Source organism: Musa acuminata, chromosome BXJ1-11 (assembly GCF_036884655.1).
Source record: "Musa acuminata AAA Group cultivar baxijiao chromosome BXJ1-11, Cavendish_Baxijiao_AAA, whole genome shotgun sequence".
NCBI lineage: Eukaryota > Viridiplantae > Streptophyta > Magnoliopsida > Zingiberales > Musaceae > Musa > Musa acuminata.
This window is the reverse complement of record NC_088337.1, coordinates 29,902,187-29,919,979: the sequence shown is the minus strand read 5'-3', so window position 1 is coordinate 29,919,979 and position 17,793 is coordinate 29,902,187. Positions and strand designations below refer to the sequence as shown.

At 45.2% G+C, this 17,793-nt stretch overlaps 4 protein-coding genes across 4 annotated transcripts; 2 read left to right on the top strand and 2 right to left on the bottom strand.

The window, feature by feature from the left end:
• The first annotated feature begins 347 nt into the window (after window positions 1–347).
• LOC103972010 (peroxisomal membrane protein 11-4) lies at window positions 348–1,383 on the top strand. The gene has a single exon (XM_009386192.3). It carries the CDS (start codon window positions 499–501, stop codon window positions 1,168–1,170), a length of 672 nt encoding a protein of 223 aa, XP_009384467.2. The 5' UTR covers window positions 348–498; the 3' UTR covers window positions 1,171–1,383.
• A 2,455-nt stretch (window positions 1,384–3,838) lies between these two features.
• On the top strand, window positions 3,839–5,318 carry LOC135597585 (protein TRIGALACTOSYLDIACYLGLYCEROL 1, chloroplastic-like). The gene has a single exon (XM_065090737.1). The coding sequence runs from the start codon at window positions 3,919–3,921 to the stop codon at window positions 4,918–4,920; it is 1,002 nt and encodes a 333-aa protein (XP_064946809.1). The 5' UTR covers window positions 3,839–3,918; the 3' UTR covers window positions 4,921–5,318.
• A 5,353-nt stretch (window positions 5,319–10,671) lies between these two features.
• Window positions 10,672–12,029, bottom strand: LOC135597584 (zinc finger protein ZAT9-like). Its single transcript, XM_065090736.1, has one exon. The coding sequence runs from the start codon at window positions 11,920–11,922 to the stop codon at window positions 10,876–10,878; it is 1,047 nt and encodes a 348-aa protein (XP_064946808.1). The 5' UTR covers window positions 11,923–12,029; the 3' UTR covers window positions 10,672–10,875.
• Window positions 12,030–14,597: 2,568 nt separating this feature from the next.
• On the bottom strand, window positions 14,598–16,209 carry LOC103972602 (zinc finger protein ZAT4-like). Its single transcript, XM_009386953.3, has one exon. The coding sequence runs from the start codon at window positions 16,207–16,209 to the stop codon at window positions 14,731–14,733; it is 1,479 nt and encodes a 492-aa protein (XP_009385228.3). The 3' UTR covers window positions 14,598–14,730.
• Window positions 16,210–17,793: the final 1,584 nt, after the last annotated feature.

Sequence of the window (17,793 nt, the reverse complement as noted above, 5' to 3'; positions counted from 1 at the left end):
CTATTTTTTTAACAGTAACTTAAATTGTAACATACCATTAGTCCCACATCGGAAGTGGGCAATGTGTATGATTGGCTTATATGGATTTGATGAGTATATTATATTAACTTTAGTTTAAGTATTTTGATCCGTAGTTGAAGGATCAAAATGAAGTGTTTTTATCGGCTAAGTCTCCTATCATAGATGCAACTCGATGTTCATTTTTAAGAAATAAACACTAAATTGTGCACCATATATTGTTTGATGCACAACGGATAATTCTTATATATATCGCCTAATGACGAGGCTTCACTTGGTGTTCATCACAACCACCAACGAGTTGCAGAGAAGACAAAACAATTCTATCTCAGTAATGCGGTGAACAAACAAGCATTGCATGGTGGCCATCAACTCTTAAACCCTTATCCGAACTCCTGCGCCAGTGGCGGAAACGAGCCCAGCGCCTCCGCTCATATTCCGCCTCCTCCCTTCCCTCTGTCCTTCCCTGCCGTCGACGCCATGAGCGACACCGTCGACAAGCTGGTCGTCTTCCTCGCGAAGCGAGACGGGATCGACAAGCTCGTCAAGACCTTCCAGTACGTCTCGAAGCTGGCGCACTGGCACGCCGAGTCCGCCCACCCGGGCCTCGCCGGCAGGGCCAAGAGCTGGGAGGTGGCCTCCGGGCTCAGCCGCAAGGCCTTCCGCTCCGGCCGCTTCCTCACCGGCTTCAACACCCTCCGCCGCAGCCCCGGGTCCACGCCTCTCCTCCGCTTCCTCGCGGTGTTCGCCAACGCCGGCGAGATGGTGTACTTCTTCTTCGACCACTTCCTGTGGCTGTCAAGGATCGGGGCGCTGGACGCGAGCCTGGCGCGGAAGATGAGCTACATCTCGGCCTTCGGCGAGGCGCTGGGCTACGTATTCTTCGTCGTCATCGACTTCATCATGATCAGGAAGGGGCTGGCGGAGCAGAAAAAGGTGGAGAAAGCCGGCGACGGCGGGGGCAAGGAGGAGTCGAAGAAGATAAGAGCTGAGAGGGTGATGAGGTTGATGGCAGTGGCTGCCAACGTAGCGGATTTCGTCATTGCCTTGGCTGACATCGCGCCTAATCCTTTCTGCAACCATGCAGTCACGTTAGGGATCAGCGGCCTTGTCTCAGCTTGGGCCGGTTGGTACAGGAATTGGCCATCCTAATAACAAGACAAGGAAGCAACAAAGCAAGCAGTATTTATCGTTCGAGATTAGTATATGAGTCTCTCTGGCATGCATGCATGCATATATTGTTCTGCTCCCAAGTAATGTGTATTCCACCAGTGAATGCTTACGCTCTCCAGAAGAAGACGTTTAGAAGATAAAAAGAGGACGAATATAGCATTTCAGAATAATAAAAAAATATTTCATTTTTAATCGATCATCCCTTATAGTCATCAAATAAACCTCAACATAGTGTGTGGGTTGTGGTCTAAGATTCATAGGGAACAAGTAACAAAAGCACCTCATAAAGCTTTGTGGTGATGAAAAGTATAATTCAACAGTCCAGTTCATGTTATAAGACTGCAAAGACTATAAGGCACTCACCTAAGACAGGATTAGCATACAGCTGATATTTCACATGGCAATGTGGAAAGCATAGACATTGTTTTAAAGAAAAGATTGTTATGTGTTTGTTCTTGAGAGTTAATCGTGGCTCAGTTGTTTATTTTCTAATAATTAGACAGGCTTATATATCATATTTAATTATGCGAGGATCAATACAAAATATAATCAGAAAAGATAATCATGAGAGTTAATCGTGGCTCAGCTTTTTATTTTCTAATGATTAGATAGGCATATATATATTATATTTAACTATGCAAAGATCAATACAAAATATAAAGACTTTAAATAATCTCAACTAGGACAAATGATCTAGCATGTTAGTCGACAAAACTCGACTCATATAACAAAAAATTTATCACTAGACAACATATGTTTGAGGCATGTAAGTCGGTAAAACTCGACTCACGTAAGAAGAAACATGTCACGATAGGAGACATAAGGCAAAATATGTCCGAGACATGTAAGTTAACAAAATCCGATTTTTATAAGAAAAAATTCGTTATGGCAATAGACATAAAATAAAATGTGTCCAAGGTATGCGAGTCAGCAAAAATTTATCTGCATAAGAAGATACCTGTCACGTCAAGAAAACTCATCCTAATTGAAGAGTCATCAAAGGCATAAGTTAGACTAGGTCACGGAAATCCGACCCACCTAAAGAGAGACTTGCTTGAGATATGGAGGTCGAGAAAACTTAACCATCTCGAGGCTAGCCCAAGGTGGAGAGATTGGGCGCTGACCCCCTCTTTGCCCATGGTGGGCTAGTTGAGCACCAACCCCCTTTGGCCAAGGTAGATTGGTCAAGCACTGCCCCCCCTCCACTTGAGGTGGGTCGGTTAGGCGTTGACCATCTTTGACCAAGGTGGAGGGCTTGGGCATCATCCTCCTCTCCACTTGAGGTAAGCCAATTGAGTGTCGATCCCCTCTCACTAAGGTGAAAGGGTCGGGCACCACCTTGGGTCAAGCGCCAACCTCCTCCTTCGACCAAGGTGTCGGGGTTAGGCATCGACCCCTTCTCTGCCTAAGGTGGATTGGTCGAGTGCCAAACCCCCTCTTCGACCGAGGCGAGTGGGTTAGGCGTCAACCACAGTGGAGAGGTCAGGTGCCAACCCCCATTTCACCCAAGGTGAGTGGGTCGAGCATCGATGACCTCCTCCGACCAAGGTGGAGGGGTCGAGCGTTGACCCCTTCTTTACCAAGGTGGGTTGGTCAGGTGTTGACCCTCTCTCCGCCCGAGGAGAGTAGGTTGAGCACTGACCTCTCCCTTTGCTCAAGGCTGAGAGGTTAAATACTGACCCCCTTTAACCAAGGTGGAGGGGTCGAACATTGACACCGTCTCAACATAAGGTGGGTTGGTTAGGACCCGTTGATTGCCTCGCTACTCAAGGTGGAGAGGATGAGCTCCTAGCCCCCCTTTTGGATATGCCCAAGATACATTGATTGAGCATCTCGAAGCTCCCCCTCAAAAAAATGATCAAAGGAGTATAAGATCAATATATTAATTGAGCTAGTCGTCATGTTTCAAGACCCCAACCAAAGAGCCATCAAAGTATACCTTAGAGACAAAAGCTATCACTCATCAACATGTTTGCGTAGGATCCAAAGCAAATATTTATGAGCTATCGAGGTTATTAAAGATGGTTAAAAGCTATCCCCTAATGAATATTTTATAAAATATATCATATATTCACAACCAAATATAAAAGTTTATTTTTAAAATAGCGAAGAGGTCTCTTTTTGACATTGAAGAAATTTTTATCGATTTTGATCTCCGTGCAAAAGTGACATCTCAAGACCTCAACGTTTGTATGTCAGAGACACCTTGGATAATCCTATACACACGGGTCCAAACCATGTTGAGTTGATCTCGATGTCAATGATATCTTTTCGTAACACTTATAAACGGTCTCAATTTCACCTCATATGTTAATATATCCCCATATATAATAGGGTGATATAAAAATACAAGAAAGTTAAAAGGATAGGCCTAAGTGTTAAAAAAAAAGATTATTAAGGACAATTAAAGGAGATCATAATATACTTGTTAAATGTTTGAGAAATCAAATTTTGAGGAGTGAGAACAATATGTTGGTATCAGTGATACATGTTTTCTAAATTTGAACTTAATTTTAAATTTCGACGATGAGATATTATGCGTTGGAATTATTTTTGCATTCAAAACATAAAATTCCTAATGTGAGGATGAACCTAAATTTTCTTTTGACGCCGTTATAATAAGACACATGTTACACGAACTTGCACAATTCCAATGTTCTATGCACCAAACAATCGTCGCCTAAAGCTTTGTATTTGCCTGTTGCGACTTCGCCTCCCCTCACGCTCATGGAGGCGATCTCCGTCCTCTTCCTCCGCCCCTTGCCCTCTTCCTCCTCCCCACTCCTAAGCCCTAAGAATCCCCAAATCATCCCCAAAGTTATACCCCGGCGGACGCTGATCTTCCGCCGCACTGTCCGCCTCTCCCTCTCCCATGGCATCACCAACAACGCCCCCGAACCCGCCCCTGAGACCGCGCCCGCACCCGCACCTGCTCCTTTGTTCTCCTCGTGGACACCGCCCCAGCCTCTCTGGCGCGGCCTCTCTGCCCTGATTCTTGCCGGGCAGGTGGCCCGTCGTGCCCTCTCCGGGCGCATACACCGACGGAACACCCTGCAGCAGCTGGAAAGGGTCGGACCCCGCTCCACTGGCGTCTGCCTCCTCACCGCCGCCTTCGTTGGCATGGCTTTCACCATCCAGTTCGTCCGCGAGTTCACCCGCCTCGGCCTCCACCGCTCCGTCGGCGGCGTCCTCGCCCTCGCCCTCTCCCGCGAGCTCTCCCCTGTCGTCACCTCCGTCGTTGCCGCTGGCCGCGTCGGTTCTGCCTTCGCCGCCGAGCTCGGCACCATGCAGGTCTCCGAGCAGACCGACACCCTCCGCGTTCTCGGCGCCCACCCGGTTGACTACCTTGTCACCCCCCGCGTCATCGCTTGCTGCCTCGCCCTTCCCGTACTCACCCTCCTCTGCTTCTTCGTGGGCCTCGCCTCTAGCGCCTTCCTTGCTGACGCTGTCTTCGGCGTCAGCATCAACATCATCCTCGAGTCCGCCAGGAGGGCGCTGCGCCCCTGGGACATCATTAGCGCCATGATCAAGTCGCAGGTGTTTGGGGCCATTATTGCGATCGTCAGCTGCGCCTGGGGGGTCACGACTCATGGCGGGGCCAAGGGGGTTGGCGAGTCCACGACGTCTGCCGTGGTCATCTCCCTTGTTGGAATTTTCATTGCAGACTTCGCTCTTTCTTATTGCTTCTTCCAGGGTGCAGGGGACTCGCTCAAGGACGCCATGGGATAGGTATTTTATCTCATCGATGTATGAATTAAGAGGTTTCCTAACTGATGTTCATGTCCGGACGCTGTTCGAGCTTTTGCGTCAACGAAGCTATTTTTTTGGGTTGAACGAAAAGGTCATTCGGGTATGTTAAAACAAATCTTCCCAAACACCTTACGTAATGATGATCAACCATTGGGTCTATTTCTATTTGTTGAGTGAAGATATAAAACGATTGAGGGAATGAGTATGTACAACACTTGATGTCAAATAGACTTGCTTAAGTGTTGGTTTCATAGCTTTACAAAGACAATCCATACTTCAGTTTGCAGCATCGTATGAAACTGCTGCATTTGTAAGGCTTAGATTATTTCAGAATGTTTTTTCTCTAAAACATCTTGCTTGCTTCAGTTATTATACCATTTGCCAATGCCCACTGAATCGTCACATTTTTCTCTGAGAACGTTTCAATTATTTGTCTCCACTAGTTGCTATGGACAATGATAGAATTGTTTGTGTTTTATTGTGCTTTATACTTCTGATAGTAACCGTAAAGGAAATCTTTGAAAGCTAATCGGTTGTACCATATTAATTGTCAAAATTACAGCGTATGGTTATAAATATCAGTTCCACTTTGCATGTTAATGTGAATTTTCGTTTTTTTTCAATTTAAACTCATTCCTTTGACATTAATTATTCTACTGTAAGTTTAAAAACTTGCCTGAGACCAAAGGAGTATTTGATTGCTGTTGAAGACTCCAAGGTCAATCTTGCATCCTTCTCTTTTATGCTTTTCTTCTATTAATGCTTTAACTTCCTGATTATTGAAAGAAGTTCTTGTTGCTTTTGGTACATCACTTGTAACTTTTTCTACTTTGTCTAAAATGGGTCAATATGTGTTGCACTCGTTCCAGTCTCTGTATGGATTCAATACTTGTACAAAGATGAGTTTTACTCAATGTTTCCAACATTAAAATACTTGCTGAATCAATTGGTTTTAACAATGATAAGTGTGCATCTCGTTTGGTCTACTAATAAATCAAATAATTCTTTAAAATTTCTTCATAGTATACTTCAACATGGATGAGTTTAACTTGGTGTGTTCAAGATTGAAGAAGATTGCTAGATCAGTTGGTTTAGCAAAGCTACACATTCCATCTGGTCTACCAATAACTCAAACAAGAATTTCTTGAAATAATACTTCATCTTTCTTGAGTGTAAGTTGCGATGAATCATTAACTAGATATATTGATTATCACTTGGTATTTCCCCATCTGGCTAAAATGATGCTTTAGCTCAGATAGAGAAGGAGCTATGCATAAAATTACTTAATCAGGGCCACAGAGAATACTCGATTACATTTGTTGGTGTCATCAGTCCAAACAACTAAAACAAAAAATTTAGTCTGTAGCGTTGGTCTAACGGTTCGTTACATTTAGCTGAGTGGCTAAACAAGCTTCACTGGCAGTACACAGAGAGACCTTTCTGAATTTTTAAGTAAATCAGGATTTGAAATATGGTGGCATGGGGGTTTCAGCTTGTTGGTCTGCATGATATGGCATAATATGCTGGCATGTTCTTTGTGCCGGCTGGAAAGGTCCAAAAAATGACATAGTAGATCTTGGCACCAAAATGGCATGGCATGAAATGTGTCAGAGCAAAATTTCCACTGTCATCTAAATTTTCAATTCTTAGTGGAAACCAGCTGACGATATGTTTGTATTAGATCAGATGGTGGTTGTGATTATCTTTCATTATTGTGATATGTGGTACTGTGAATGTCTCAGGAGCAAAAGTGAAGATAGAAGAATAACTGAGCTGGAAGAAGTGAATTTGAAATGTTTTAGACAGTGGAAATGACTTGCAGACTCAACCAAAGAGTTCCTTATCCAAAATATTGATCCTCATTGCTTAAGTTTAGGGCATCTTTGACCATATAGGTCCTTTTGCTAATCCCTCACAACACAATGCTAGTCGAACAGAAATGATTACTGTATGTAGCTCGAACCTTCAGTCCTTGTATAGTGCTTCCTCTTTCCCTAGGATAGAGGTAGACATATCTATGCTAAATAACTGAGAAAATAAGAACAAGGATATAGTGTTCCATGAATTCCTAACAATGTGCACACTTGTAGGTAGGTATTCTTTGCCAGAAGTTGTCTCCGGACCACAAGTTCATGTATGGTTTTGTCTATGGATTGCTTTTACATTTCACCCGCCTGTTCCTTTGTGGCATTAGCATGGCACTAACTGCTGCACAAGCACATATTTGTCATGCAATATGGCCCATAAATCACATGTTTCTGTGTTTATGGTAATCCCACTGGTAATAGGTGGAACAATTTGCATTTTCATGGTAACTTGTAGTTTTGGTTAATTTCAACAGTCTCGGAAAGTTTTGGCAGCCTTGCTGCAGTTTGGACTTTGTTCACAGTGGTTTTGGGATAAACAAATTAGTTCTCTTGAAATTGATATTGATTCAAGGTCATTATATCATTTTATAGGTTTTTCTTTCCATGTCTTTCTAGTCTATTTCATCCATAGGTGAGAGAATGACCGTCTATGAATAATTTTTAGTGATATTTAAGTGGATATGAAACAGAAATTAATGTTAGTTTATGATATTTAAATGAGGAAAGGAACTTGATTACTTAATGGGTCTGTACCTCCATATAAAGGTTTACTGTTTCAATTTCCTGAACATAATATATGTTTCGATGTACTGTTTGAGACATATAAAGATGGTAGCTCACCTTTGGACATATGTGCTTGTGATTTTATTTATCTTCTAAAGATATAGTTTGGATAGGTCCATACAGAGATTGTTTTGACGAGTGATACTATTTCTTATATTTCTATATTTTTAGTACAAAATTAGCAAACACCACTGTCAATGTTTTGGTCAGGACTCAAAACTGAGCATAATTGTCTGTCTTGTTGTAATGATTCTGATGGTTCTATGAATGAAGCTCCAGTGAACAAGTTCAAATTGAACACTGCTAAAAAACATAAATGACTGTATACATATCTGTGGAGGTTGGTAGCATTTGTTGGCTTTTGAAAACTCGGGTTAATGCCCTTTTGATCATTATTCTGGTGATCCAGTAACATGGTTAAATGCAGCAATCACTGATGATGCTACATAAACCAGCTCTAGTTTGCTGGAGATCAAGATGCTGCAGTGTATGGTTTTGCTAATATTTGGTTTATTTTCAAACATTCACAATTATTCATCATTTTTTCTAATATACGGATGATATCTATAATAATTTATAAAGTTATGTAGGTGCTAAGTTACAGCATAATTCCCATAATGGTCTACATGCTGATCCATTTTTCAGATTCTCCATAGTTAACAAAAGGTTATATTAGGTTTTCTGCACAGGTCCCATGTCGTGTGTGCTTGTTTGGGTCTATCATTGCTGACACTGCTTGATTGACTTTATTATCTTCATCCCATGTTTTACTTCTTTTCTTAAGAAAAAAACAAACAAAAAAAGAGTCTCTTGCAGTTTTCTTCTTGTACTTGAGCTCTCAGTGTGCTTCCTTGCAAGTTCATGACTGAGGCTATAGGGTTTTCTTTGCAACCAGCACACTACTGCTGTGATGTGCAGAGATCTTTAAAGCTATTGATTGCTGTCATGTGATAAGTGATGTTGATGCAGAAATCACTAATGAAAACTGATTGATTGAATGTTGATATCATCAGGAATTGTATAACTCTGTTGCAGGCTTAATTGCTCCTGTCTTGTCGCCTTTTTGAATATTTATAATGTTCCAGCAAACCAACTTGGCCAAGTAAATGTGTTTATACCCTCAAAAATAAAAGATTCTGCAACCTTTTTCTCTGCACCTTTGCTGTCTTTTTTAGTGATTTCAGCAAAGACTTGACACGAGAAGATGAATGAAACTTGCAACCCACTTGAGGTTTCCAATCATAGTTGGAACTTTACCTGAACAAATTCCTTTCATTTCATATCCGAAAGACTGAAAGATGCTTCAACCACAACACAAGACTGCCTGCTTTTTTAACAGCTACTCAGTGTCAGCTACCTCCATGTGGAAGGCTTTCTTCAGGCCTGAAGGTACAAATCTGTATTCATCAATTTTCTTTTAATGCCTGATCAAAGAATTCATTTAGAGATTGATACCACTGCTTCCCTATGTTAATAAAACCCATGCAAGATGTGATGAGATCATCATGTTTGTTCAATGCTACCAATACTGTCTTTTTGTGGTTTCTTCTCCAGACTTATGTTCTCCCAGAGATGAAAATGAACTACTTTACTTTTGGAAGTAGGAGATAAAGATTGTTCCTTAGATCTATTCTTAATAAATTGATTGTCTTCTTGTTGAATCAAAAGTATGAAACCAACCTTTTATCGTTTCTAAAAAATCATTTTAGGTTTCCTTTATGTTCCTTTGTTAATCTTAATCGATTAACTCATGTGATCATATCATCTGTAGACCTTGAAATATTTTCATACTATCTTACATCTTTTCTCTCCTTAGATTTGTTGCACATCCATCTTTGTATCTTCATCTCGACTATACTAATTTCTTCTCTAGTTATTTGATATTTCAGGAAATCGAACATGATTTATGTTGCAATTCTCTGAGAAACTTTAATTCTGTTTTCTACAGCTGATTTAAGCCACCTGAGAGTACAAGTTTCACGAAATGGGTGGTGACCGATGATGATAAGCATGGCAACAGCAAAGCCCAAGATTCCATGACAAGATAAAGTCGAGCTTTCGTCTACGACTCGTTCGACTCAACTATCCACCTTGCGGATGTGATGAGCAGTGGCGCCACACCTCCAACTCGGGTCCCACACTGGTTATGAAGCACCAATGGCAGAGAGGGCAACATCTGCGTTCCCTCCATCACGGCAGTCCAATGTCGATCAGACGTACCACCGGCAAGAGCACGTGAAAGCCACTACCACCCCCCTGCTCTCTCCCGGTCGGTATCGTTCTTTCTTCGGCTATCGATTAATGGGGTTAATTACCTGCAACTAAACTTGCTAATGTGCTTGAGATTAAACCACAAATTAAGATTAGAGATAAATATTCCTCTTTCAATCCTCTTGTCCTTGAGCTTCATCAAACAGAGGATAAGACAGGCGTTGAAGGATCGATCGAGATGGATGATTCCAAAGAGAGCCACTTCATACATCCAATAGTCTTAATTCTTTTAGCTTTATTTTATGTGCAACGTGTTGTACGCAATTTTACGCAATCTGGCAATAATATCACAGATTGGTCCTTCCGGCGAAATGCTGTTCTTTCATGATTCGTATCTACAAACTTGAAGAGTTTGAATCTAAAACTCGTAATGTTTGAGCTGGACATATTAATGCAGAGGTGACAAGGGAACGCCGATGGAGCAGGCGGCGACAGCGACGCTCACCGCATGGCAAACGAGCGGCCGGAGTGGGAGACGTGGATGAGCGTCGAAGTCCATCACTGACGGGCCGCAAGCGTCCAAAAGAAGCGGGGACTGACCAGCTCAATCCGGGGAGAAGCTTACAAAATTTGGGAGAGAGAGGGAAGGAGAGATGAGGAGAAGAGACAAGTACTGCAGGTAGCAAGCGGGCTTTGCAGGCGGTGAGTTGCAGAGGAAGAACAAAACGACAACAGCAGCAGCAACTCCAGCTCTGCTGTGCTATCTTTAGTCTTATCAAGCGCTACTAATGTTTTGGAAGTTGATGTTCACCAGCAAGAACAGCTGGAGAACAGCAAGCAATTGGGACAAGAGAATAAGAACAGTAAATTAAATGTTCAAGAGTGCTATCAGATCAATCATCCATCTCACGGGAAGCTATACATACAAAGCGAATGACCGAATAATTAGTTCCACCCATTTCAGTGTGAAGAAAAGGAGATTTGAAGCTCTAAAGCTTGCTCAGAGTTTGCTACAATTCATACCTCAACTTGCTTCATGTACAGATCCAATGGTTGACGTACTCAGAATTGCTCATTTCACTGTGCGGTTGGGACTGAACTCAAAGTCGGAGACAGCAGAGAGAGCCGCGTCATCATCCAGTGGCGCAGGCAGGTTGAGATCGATTAAGCCGATGCCATCGCCGGACTTGCCGCCGGCTGTTGATGTGGTTGGTGTCGAGCACGACAACGGAGGCACTGGTGCCGGTGAAGTGACGGTAGTGGTGGCGGTGGAAGATGTTAAGTGCGACCGCTTGTGGCCGCCGAGAGCCTGGCCGGAGGGGAAGACTCTGAAGCAGAAGGGGCATTCGTGGACTTTGGCGTCGACACTGGCCTGGGAATCGTCGTCCCCGTCGGTACGCGATCGGACGGCAGGGATACACGCAGTGGGCCTTCGGTGGCTCGCTAGGTGGCCGCCCAGAGCTTGGTACGACCGAAACACCTTCTTGCACGTCCCGCACTGGTGCTTGCTCCGCCCCCTCCGCGGTGGACGTGAACGGGCGGCGATTCGACGGCCGTATCCCTCGTCGTCGTTCCCGTCGAACAGCAGCGATGCCTTACCGGCGGTCCAGGAGTCTCGGGAGAGCATCATGAGGCAGAGGGCGACGTCCTCCTCCGTCGTGACGTCGGAACTCTCCGGCTCCGAGGTAGGCGCGTGGGATCGATGGCGCGGCCGTTTGGAAAGTCGGCGATCGTCGGTGGCTGCAGCGCACAGCGACTCTGTCTCGCTCTCACCGTCCTGGACGACGACGGAGGAGGAACCGGCGGGCTCGATGGCGGCGAAGGCGGAGGAGAACTCCGGGTCCACGAGGCGGAAGCTCTTCCGTGGGTTCTCCCGAAGGCCATAAGCAGCTTCCTTGGTGAGCTCTTCCCTCTCCTCCTCCTCCTCCACTGCTGCCTCCACCGCGCCGGCACAGGGGGGTAAGCCCGCGGTGACGGCGGAGCAGTGGTGGCCAAGGAGCTTGGTTGGAAGGGTGGCGGCGGCGGCGGCGGCGGCGGTCACGTGACGGCGCATGTGGCCGCCGAGTGCCCGGCCGCTGGAGAAGCGACGGAAGCAGATGCTACACCTGTGCTTCTCCATACGAAGCACAAAAGAGTGAAGGAAGAGAGAAGAAAGAAAGGAATAGTATGACAGTAGTCGAAAGAGATGGTCTCTGGAGGCGTGAAGCTTTTCCTCCTGATATTATAGCGTGAGAGAGTACAGGAAGCAGTCGCCAGGAAACGTAATAAGAGTATACGACAAGTATTCCTCCACCAAAAGATACGCACACCCCCTCACATGAAGAGGAGATTGCAGAGGGGCAACTAATATTAATCTATGAGACGAAAGAAACAAGCAGCGATTAAGCATAAAAACCCAATGGAAAACATCAAATTTATTTTGGAAACACTTAATTCCCCATTCATAGCAGACTTGTGAATGTTTTGGTCTTACCAATTCCGTCACAGTAAGTACTTCATACTTATATCGAGTCCTTACGGTACCATAAACATGACCAGCAGTATCGAACATGAGAATGCTTTTGGCATTACCAATTTCGCGACAGTACATCATACTTGCTGACAGGCTTGTTCGTCTTCCGTCTCCATTACGTAGTTCCGCAGAAGTCGGCAGGGAGTGTTGGCTGGAGAACAACAGGAGGAGCTGCAGTAGCAGTCAAGTGGAGGTGTTGAAGTCTGCGACGCTGTGATCTCTCTCTTTCTCCCCCGTCCTCCTTTTTCTGTGCGGGTGACATCGAGGTGTGCGCAGCCACTGGCTATTCTGCACCCGCTTGTGGAATCCATGCATGGAATGAGACTTATACTTCACTACGTATGCAAATCATGTATATTATTATATCTCGAGTGTATAGAGTTGCCTTAAATTTTGATGGTTGCCTTTTTCGTCTTCTTTTTATAATGTTTTACAGCCATTAATTTCGTAATATTTATCCCAATAAGAGAAGTTTGGCTGTTCGAGTTGGCCATCACCAACTGCTGGAGGAAAAGGGAAAGATTCTGTCACACAAATTAAGGAGGTTCTTCAGTTCTTGGTCTTGTCCATAATCATGGGGGCAAAAGGAATCCCTCTGCCCTCCTCTTTCTGCACCTCACTCTTCTTCTTTTCCCCAGAAGAGATTACTATACTGACTGCCTACTCCCATGATCAAGGAATATTTCCAGAAATATTATTAACTCATGTTATAGCCGAGAAATTTGGCATCATCCAATGTTCTATACGAATGCAAGTAACCCTTAGATAGCGATTGCCAATGTTTTCATTTTCGTATTATATTATCCAGTTTTGAGTAAGCAGATGGCTTGAAGATTGCAGATTTGATAGGTTAATCTTGCAGATTGAATGTGAGATCAGCCTTAACTCTTGGAGTTGACTTCGATTTTTCTAATTGATGCCATATTCTATCAGTCTTTAAAGTCAAATACATCTTAGATTGCATCTGGCTTCAAATCTAATGCCATGCTTTGTGTCGTGCAATGTCAAAGCATGGGATCTGCAAGTGGGATAAGAAGAGACTTATATGCAACCCTAACTACAGCGACTTTACTTCAGATGTACATTTTATGCACCTGACCAAGATTTGCAGCGGTGTTTTCTACTTTATTACTTGCTTCAGCATGGAGCAAATGCCATGGCCATCTTTGCACCATAGAAAGCTACACAACTCTGACCTTTCTTGCTGTTTTACTGTGGTCACTCACCAAAGCAACCTATTCGAGTTAGACGTTTGCAGTTCCTAAACGAAGCAGGTGGATGATTTGCTTCATTTGGGGAAGGATTGGTGGAGGAAACGAATTGCATGAATTGTATATCGTGAATCCATTGGCTAAAAGACGGTACGAAGAAGAGGTAGTGAGGGAGAATAGGCCAACGCGAAAGGCGCCCATCCCACATGCGTTGCCCGACTGCCTTCCCATTAACTTCACCTATCATATGGCCGAGCGGCATTTTAGCTCTCTCCTCCTCCTCCTCCTCCTTCACCTTCATCACCTACAGATTTGGCATGACCCCGTCGCCATGACATGTCGCGTATCATATCTGTCGAACTGCTGGTGGTGCTTGTTCATCATCCTGTGCACTAGAACATCATAACATGATCGTACCTTAGCTTGCAGTGGAGCTTGGTTCATCGTTCATGACACAGAAGCTAAACTGCTGCATCTGAAGCAGCTTTTAGAAAGATTTGCCAAGAGTGCTGGTGCAGCAACATGTGATCGGAAGAACTAGTAAAACAAGTGAGTAAAACCTGTAAGAGATCTTCTATCGATTACCTGAAATCGAAGAAAGTGCACAGCATTTCCCCGCACCAGATTCACTGTTGTCTAGCGATGCAGGGGGGATACAGAAGCATGAGTGTATTGGGTCCTCGTGGACTAAGAAGAGTGTGATTGATGTGAATAACTGAGTCTTTTTCTTTGGGTGCAAAGGGTAAGTGGCGAAGAGGAGATTCGGATTAGATTTCTTGTCTAACATGACAAATACGGGAAGAGCAAGAAACACAATCAAAAGTAGGTAGCAGAAAAGTACACCTTCTTCTCCACTATTTCTATTGGATCAAAAGCATCCATCTTTATCATAAAAAGTGTTTCAGTACCCAGTCATCAGATCTCAACAGACACTGAAGAGAAGAGAAGAGAAGAGAGAGAGAGAGAGAGAGAGAGAGAGAGAGAGAGAGAGAGAGAGAGAGAGAGTTACATGATCTTTAAACAAAAATGAAAATTGAAAAGAAGTGTTCTTCTTTTCTTGTCCTGAGGGAAACAGGAGAAGACATCTCCCACCAGAGGAAAAAGAATTGTTCTTGTAATTACACTCTTCTAATACAACATACATACGGTGCCAAGTTCTTCCTTCTCTTCTGTTTCTGTGATGTTGAACAGTGGAAGAATCTCCTCATGCCTCGCTGCCCTCGTTAGCTGACGAGCCAATCCCCACCTGCAACCAAGGAGAGCTTTCCCCTCCCATGTTGATATCCTTAAGGTCACTCAGCGCTAGCTTTACCTTACTGTCCGCTTCATCATCCACATTGAGACTAGACATCTCGGTGTTGTTGTCCTTGCTGTGAATGTGATTGTCATCATTGTTCTTGTTAATGCTGGTAGCGGCTCTGTTTTTGTTCGTGTTGCCACGATCGATCCATGACCGTAGGTAGATTGCCGCAGGCATTTCGAGCCGCAGTGAACTGCCGATATCCCTCCGCACACCAGCGACGTCGTCGGCGGGCGCGGGCATGTTGAGATCGAGAGGCTCGGAGTTGGAAGTATCGAACATTGGTCTGAGAGTTAGCTGGTGATGAAGGTTCGCGTGGTCTGGTACGGGCTGGAGCTTCACGCCGGGGTCCGGCGAGTTCGACGTGATCCAGTGGCATCGCTTGTGCCCGCCCAATGCCTGTCCCGAGGTGAACACGCGGTGGCATATCGAGCACTCGTGCAACTTCGGCTTCTTCTTGAGCGGTGCAATGGCCAAGGGAGCCGAGTTCTCATACGGCACGATCGCCATCGACATCGACGCGGCTGCCATTTCGCTGGCGTTCTTCTCATGCGTGATGACCTCTTCGTCCGGCAGGGCCTCGTCGAGGGCTTCGAGCTTGGCGGCGAAGCAGCCTTTGACCTTCTTGTGGCTGGCCCTGTGGCCTCCCAATGCCTGGTGCGAGGTGAAGACCTTCTTACAAGCCTTGCACTCGAACATTCCCCGGGGGACGCTCGGCAGAGTTGGTGGTGCAAGTGCAGGAGCCTTAGGCGTCTCCGCGGTCGCGGCGATCGTCATCGTTTGCTGCCGCCGGTCATCCTCCTTGCTCGCCGACGCACACGACTCCTCGGTCTCGATAATGACCACCGGCTCCACGCGGGCCGCGGACAGCATCACCAAGCAGTTAGCGAGATCTTCCTCTTCCGTCAAGACCACCTTCGTGCGCCGAGACCGCTTGCCCTTGGACCAACCGGCGCATCCCTTCTGCCCCGCGAGATCGTCCTCGGCCTCAGACCTAGGCGACGAGGGGAACCAGTCGTCTCCCTCCTCCTCGGAGCTGCACTTGCCGTGCTCAAGGAAGGACTTCCAGGACAGGAACTCCTTGCCGCAGTTCTCACATATGCGGCAGCTCTTGAGGCGGTTGGGGTTGGTGCGGAGCGCGTACATCCGCTTGGTGCCTGCGGCGGCCGGGTTATTCAGCTTGTCGTCCCACTCGGAGGCGCCAAAGCCGGAGGTATCATCATCTGCATCGGCCTGGCCACCCACCGAGTCATCGAGGATGCCGTGGGCGCGCATGTGGCCACCGAGGGCGCGGCCACAGCCGAATCCCTTCTTGCAGATCCGGCAGTAGTGCTTGTAAGCTTGCTGCTGCTCTGGTTGTTGTTGGTCCATCACCATAGCCATTAGAAAAGAGGGAGAAGGGAGCGACGAGAAGGGCAGGTACGGGTGGAGCTTTGTAGTGGTTGAGATTGATGCTGGGGTTGGCTAGTAAAAGTTTGTATGGTGTAAGACTAAGCTCAAATGGTCTCTCACCTCTCTCTCTCTCTCTCTCTCTCTCTCTCTCTCTCTCTCTCTCTCTATAATCCTCATGTTCTTAGTGGTGTAATTGAGTTGTTCCCTGGTTTATAGTTGAGTTGGTGGTTGGATGTGGACGGGGGAGGGAAGTGGAGGCGGGCTGTAGTCGTTGGTGACAAGTGGGCGTCAGAGATGTGGGGTCGGCTGCGGCCCGGGTGGGACGCCCTGTGCTGCGTTGGCTCCGCTGGGTCAATGGACCCAATCTGGGGTTGGCTTTGCATGCTACCTCACACCGTTAACCACCACCATCCATTTCCTCTCTTTTTATCCACTGCATTCTTTTCCCTCTCACTTTCCTCCATCTAATGAACTCGCATATTATTATCGCTATATAATTTGAACTCGAATATTATCTTTTCTCGGAATAATTAAAATAAACAAGATTGCTTGGTTAGGTCAAACTATCTTTATATACTAATATATTATTTTATATTCATTTATGTGATTATATATTTATTTATTATATATCTATATTATACGATTTTTTTTTGTAAGATTACATGCATACATTTATTTATTGTTAATAATTTTATTAATTTAAATAAAAGATATATATTTACTTTTGAATAAATATGAACTTTTGAAATATAATATGATTAAATAATACTTATGATATATATTTAAAATATAATATTTATCTACGATCGTATATTGAGTCGAATTCGTTTCTCCGAGTGCACATATTTCCCGACGTTCTCCACCCTCTCTCTATCTCGCTCAACCTCGCGCTCTACTGCACTAACTCAGCCAAGGAGAGAAGCCTTCAGAAACTGCAGTGGTCTGCAACTGGTGCATAAGCGAAGTGCGCAGAACCGGGGACAAACACGCGATAGGCACACCGGCGGTCGAGAGGAAACCGGCCGCTGAGGCACGACCGGAGGCAGCAGTGCATCATCTTCCTCCAAGCCTTCAGGCCGCAGGTACAAGCTTCTCAAGGATGTCTTGTCTTGAGCACGGCGGCCAGCTGCTGTGAACCTGTCATCCCATTGTTGCTTTTGACAGGGGCTATGTATTGCTGTAAAGTATGCATGAATAGAGAGAGAGAGAGAGAGAGAGAGAGAGAGAGAGAGAGAGAGTCTTTGATTTAATTATACATTAGAAACGAGAGAATATGTTGATGAATTTTGATGAGAATAGTAATTATGACAAGACTCGGCTGACGTCAGCTGGTCCAAATGACATCTCACAGCACCTAGTCAATGCAGATCGGAGCGTCGACCGAGGTGCATTAACGCCTGCTCAGGCTCGGTTCTTCACGCCACGCCAACACCAATGTCAGACGCTACCAGCCTGCCCCATGCAAATGGGCACAGTATGCTTCCCTATAAATACCCTCTCGTTCATCAGAGGGGGAGGACAGACAGACAACAAGACTTCTCCATTTGAAACCCCCTTCGCCATCAACTAACTTGA

Bases quoted from the DNA above. Each gene is read 5' to 3' on its own strand.
- LOC103972010 (XM_009386192.3), top strand. From the start codon at position 499: ATGAGCGACACCGTCGACAAGCTGGTCGTCTTCCTCGCGAAGCGAGAC.
- LOC103972602 (XM_009386953.3), bottom strand. From the start codon at position 16,209: ATGGCTATGGTGATGGACCAACAACAACCAGAGCAGCAGCAAGCTTAC.
- LOC135597585 (XM_065090737.1), top strand. From the start codon at position 3,919: ATGGAGGCGATCTCCGTCCTCTTCCTCCGCCCCTTGCCCTCTTCCTCC.
- LOC135597584 (XM_065090736.1), bottom strand. From the start codon at position 11,922: ATGGAGAAGCACAGGTGTAGCATCTGCTTCCGTCGCTTCTCCAGCGGC.